This window comes from Bidens hawaiensis, unplaced genomic scaffold, assembly GCF_021521415.1.
Source record: "Bidens hawaiensis isolate Kalapana, Puna unplaced genomic scaffold, B.hawaiensis_p1.1 tig00051184_1, whole genome shotgun sequence".
NCBI classification, from domain to species: domain Eukaryota; kingdom Viridiplantae; phylum Streptophyta; class Magnoliopsida; order Asterales; family Asteraceae; genus Bidens; species Bidens hawaiensis.
Window position 1 is genome coordinate 92640 of NW_027499159.1, and position 5553 is coordinate 98192.

The following is a 5553-nucleotide window of genomic DNA, read 5'->3' on the forward strand; positions in this document are numbered from 1 at the left end:
TCGACCAGAAATGCCTTCAACCTCCCGAGTAGCATCCAGCACGTCCAAGCGGTAGCATCCACTTCTTAACCTGAAAGTCAATCTAACATACACACAAAGTCAGCTTGAGCTGAGTGAGTTCAAGTTTTCATAAACAATAATTCATACTTTATTTCAAAGCTATAGTTATAAACAATAGAGAAGGTATAAATAAAATAAATTATATATAATTCACCAAGTAATACAATCATCGTCGAACACACGTACACGGGCCTCTCCACCACGAGTCAAGACTCGAGTAATATATTTGACCCGGACGCGGTAAGACCTAAGCATGTGACACGAGCCTCTCCACCACGAGTCAAACCCGAGTAATATATTTGACTCGGTCACAGCTTATACATCCGAGCACGAGATACGGGCCTCTCCACCACGGGTACAACCCGAGTAATATATTGGACCCGATCTCGGCTCATACATCCAAGCACGGGGTACGGGCCTCTTCACCACGGGTGCAACCCGAGTAATATATTTGACCCGATCCCGACTCATACATCCAAGCACGTAATACGGGCCTCTTCACCACGGGTACAACCCGAGTAATATATTTGACCCGATCACGGCTCAACATCAGGGTCGAGCAAACGTACAACCCAAACACGTAACATTCGGCGCATGCAACACAAGGTAGGCATACGCAACATTCAGTAGTCGAGACGACTACAAACATTCAGGGTCGAGCAAACGTACAACCCAAACACGTAACATTCGGCGCATGCAACACAAGATAGGCATACGCAACATTCAGTAGTCGAGACGACTACAAACATTCAGGGTCGAGCAAACGTACAACCCAAACACGTAACATTCGGCGCATGCAACACAAGTAGGCATACGCAACATTCAGTAGTCGAGACGACTACAAACATTCAGGGTCGAGCAAACGTACAACCCAAACACGTAACATTCGGCACATGCAACACAAGGTAGGCATACGCAACATTCAGTAGTCGAAACGACTACAACATCGCCAAATATAGGCCAAGCAATAATGTATATACATATATATATATATTTAACATCCCAAGGCCTACCTTATGCTAGCAAGCCTATATAAATTCGTTTAAAAACATTTCAAGAGTTTAAATATCAAAACTGAATTATAAAACATTCCAAGAGTTTAAATATAAAAACGAGATTATAAAACATTCCAAGAGTTTAAATATAAAAACTGGATTATAAAACATTCCAAGAGTTTAAATATAAAAACTGGATTATAAAACATTCCAAGAGTTTAAAATATAATACGGGATACGAACAGTTAGGCCATCATCAACACTAAGTATTCGTACTTAGACATCTATATACATCCATATATTTATATCCCTATAAATACCGTCCAAATAATAACATCAGGGTCGAGCACACGTACAACCCAAACACGTAACATCTCATCCAAGTAATAACATCAGGGTCGAGCACACGTACAACCCAACACGTAACATCAGTGCATGCAAACACATATAGGTCTACTCATATTCAATTAATGTCAAGTCTACTAACATCCTCGAGTCTAGACCATCAATAATATATGTAATCTTAAGGACACAAAACCATGAACGAGTCTAAAATATCCTAAGGCATATAAAATAATTCAAATATAGCTTTCAAAATGCACCATCACGAGTGAGACCATGTAAAACTATTCAATTCACTGTAACGAGTAAATTCGTTTAAAATTGTATTTCGGTGTGTATGCTAGCCCAAAACGTAAAAGGGTAAAAAGGGCATCATGAACTCACCTGAATCAACCGAACACCTGCAATGAGCTAGGAAATCCCTAAGAGCACAATCACAAGCAAGGGCCTGTAAATTATACACAACGCGTTACTAGACTAGACTGTAACAACACTCTAGCCTAATGGGCCATTCAGGCCCAACACTTCGGCCCAAGACCCAACAACTGGGCCCAAGGCCCAACACTTGGCCCAAGGCCCAACACTTGGCCCAAGGCCCCTAAAACCTTTCAACTAACTAAAACCACCGGTTAAGCCTAAAACGAACTTGTTGATTAATAACGAGTAAAAGGTGCAGATTTTAGCATGCGAATATGCATTTAATCACATAGGATAACCTTTGAATTAAATTATTAAATTTTTACCAGACTTTAATAAATGTCTTAGGTTTATAAAAATATTTTTATTATATTTTTCTATTGGACAAAAAAATCATAAAAATTCTTCCAACACAGAAAGGTATGTGCAGCTATTTCAGCGCGCAAAAAAATGGTTTTATTTTTATAAAATTCATTACCGAACCAAATTAAACGATTCCAATTGGGTTTGGTTCCTAACTCAAAACACTAACTCCCAGAAGTGGAACCAACCAATTTGGACTTGTCAAAAAAAGGTTATGACGTCGGGAAGACAGACCAGAATCCGTCATCCCGCATTAGCTTTGACACTCGATTTTATAAATTCATAAAAACTATTCAAATCTCGTCCAAAAATTACGTATTATATCTTTCTGGAAACTAGACTCAAAGTAGAACATCATGGAATCAAGAATAGATCAAAAACAGTGTAATAACATCGCGTTACAGACCCTACAATAAACCTATACGAATCTGTCAGCAAGCTGTTATCATCAAAACTCAATCTTAACGACCAATAAGCGCGTTAATATGATCAATTAAGGTGTAAAAGACATGGGAATCATAAAACCAACCTTGAATTGAAGTTTTCACGGCTGAAACTTGGCTGGGCAGAAGAAAAACGAGCAGGGGGGGGTCCAGGTCCGACGGCTGCAAATAGGTTTAGGGTTTGAGTTTTCTTTTGTTTTATGATATAAAATAGTTACATCCAAATCCCTCCAAATTGAAGTATGTAGCAACTTGGGTGGAAAGTTAAGTGAGAACGTTTACGAGGTTTGCAAGGAGCTCCCGAGAGAATGCCGGGTCAAGCCCGAAAGGTGTACATAACACTACAAGATTAAACCTTTTGTCGGAAATTAACGGGCGTTACAGAGTAATATAACACAATATTTAGAAAAAAAGACATAATGTCAAGAAAAAGAAAATACAATCAATGACGAAAATAAACACAAAACAAAATGATAAACAAAAGACACAATGATCTTTTTTATTCAACATTGTGTCTTTTTCAAGATTTTTGTTTTAGAACGAAGAAGACGGTGGAATCATTTTTGTGTTTCTATATTTTTTATTTTTGTATTAAAATTTGAGTTATGATTTTTTTATTAATTTATTATTATTTTTTAGTGGTATTTTTTTTTCTAAAAATCATTCTTATTCTTCTCCTTCTTTCCCCGTTTTTAGAATAATTTGACCCTAAATAAATAGTCTTCTTTAATTAAAACGTTTAAACTATTTTTGAAAATACAACAATATTTCCTCATTTAACTTTTTTTAAACAGCGACTTTCTTGTATTTAGGCTACCACTCTCTTCAAATTTGGAGAGCCCCGATGCCCCACTCTAGCCAGACTATGTTGTCTTAACCGACCCACGCTGGCTTTAGAGTTTGGCTTGGGCGTTCTCTCAGGAAACAATACCGCCGACTGCCACTTGACAATCGTTGTGCCCACCACAAGAGCAGAACTTTTTGGCGTAATTACACACGGTGAGACGAAAACCCAGATGGGCTCAGAGTTCGAACTGACAACCTTTGCACAAGGCCTAGCTCAAATCCTTAATTGTCAATATCCACCTAAAAGTGACATTTGTAAGATTCAAACTTGAATCTCCACCAAAAAACCCAAATCTTCTACCACTAAGCCACATATAAGAATTCCTCGTTTAACTCTTTTTGATATATTTAACCTCTCATTGCTACAATCAAATCACCTCATCAATTTTAATTCTTTCAATATATATACATAAATAAAGGCACACACATATATAACAACCCCACCACCCCTACCCCCCTTTGTTTTTTGTTGATAACTAGAGGCCACCCTACACCAAACCAAAAACACCATCACATTCCATTACAAAAGAAAACGAATCTCTCTTTCTCTATACAAACACATCAAGTTCTTATTTTTCTACCAACCTACGGTGGTTTCCGAATGGCGATTCAAGCCCGATTGTATTCGGAGAATCTCGCCTTCCCGTTCATCAATGACGATGGTGGCGGCGATGCAAATCCGCCACAAAATTTGATCGAAACCGCTTGTGGTCTCAATGATCTCTATCTTTTTAATCTTCACCACCACCAACAACAATATCAACAATCACAACCACCTCCTGGAAATCAAAGTTCGTGTTTTGACAACAGTTTTAATAAACCGATATCGCTACCATATTCTTCATCAGTAACGGCGAATATTCAAAAACATAATCAAGAAATCGAAGGTCTCATTAGCTTACAGGTAAGCAATTTCAACTCATTCACATAACAGCAATTTTTCAAGATTTATGTTTAAATAATGTAATCATAAATGCTTCTTGAACTCTTGGTGCAAAATACAATGATTTTTTTTTTTTTTTAACTTTTATTCTATTGTTAGGGTTTGCATGCCCTTTGAAAAAAAATTAAAAAAATAAAAAAAAACTCATATATTTAGTGTAATAAATTTCTGAAAATAGATTTTGCTATGGCTATATATATCTGGCTTAAAAATTATGAACTCGTCCATATATATTTGCATATGTTATGTAAATAGTTAAAGTCATAAAAATTGAATTTTCGAAAATCCTGTATTTATTTTAAATCAATTAATTTTGTTGTGTTTTTACAGAATGAAAGACTGAGATTAGCTTTACAAACTCACAGAAAGCAACAATTGCTAACAATCTTGAAGAACTATGAATCCAAATCCAGACTGTTACTTCGCCAAAAAGATGAAGAGATCAACCGGGCAACAAACCGAAGAATCGAGCTAGAAGAGTTCTTGAAAAGAACCAAAAACGAGCGACAAAAATGGCAGACAACCACGAATGAAACCGAAGCAATTGTGATACAATTAAACAACACAATTGAGGAACTCATTAGTGATCAAAATATGAAGAAAGATGCTGAGGATGAAGGCTCTTGCTGTTATGAAAATAATGAAAATATGAAGTCAAAGAAGATGATTTGCAAAAGCTGTTTCAATGAAGATTCATGTGTAGTGATGCTTCCTTGTAGACATTTATGTTCATGTGAATCATGCGATGTTTTTCTACAATCATGTCCGGTCTGCAAAATGGTCAAGAAAGCTAGCATACAAGTTTCTCTTTTTTATTCTGGATTGTAAATTTATTTATTTATTTTTTAATATTTGATTTTTTATATTTTTGGGAAACTATATACAGATTTGGTTTAATTTATATTGTTACAGTTATTTCGTAGTATTTAAGGAAAAAGAGGAAATAATTAATTTATTAATTAATTTATTATTTCGTGATTTTTTTAAATGTTTTTATGAGAGTTCACATGCGTGGTACCGTGATGGTATCTTTTGGTTTCATGGCTGCTTTTGTCACTGTTTGACGTGGAATTTAATGCTGAGTAATTTGCGGGGCTGAAATTATTGCTCAGTATTTTTTTGTTTGTTAAAAAATTGACATTTA

The 5553-nt window shown here is 36.0% G+C and overlaps 1 protein-coding gene across 1 annotated transcript; it reads left to right on the top strand.

Annotated features, from left to right (window-relative positions):
• The first annotated feature begins 3942 nt into the window (after positions 1-3942).
• LOC143598880 (putative BOI-related E3 ubiquitin-protein ligase 3) lies at positions 3943-5292 on the top strand. The gene is made up of 2 exons (XM_077076977.1): positions 3943-4370; positions 4740-5292. The coding sequence occupies exons 1-2, from the start codon at positions 4068-4070 to the stop codon at positions 5235-5237; spliced, it is 801 nt and encodes a 266-aa protein (XP_076933092.1). The 5' UTR covers positions 3943-4067; the 3' UTR covers positions 5238-5292.
• Positions 5293-5553: the final 261 nt, after the last annotated feature.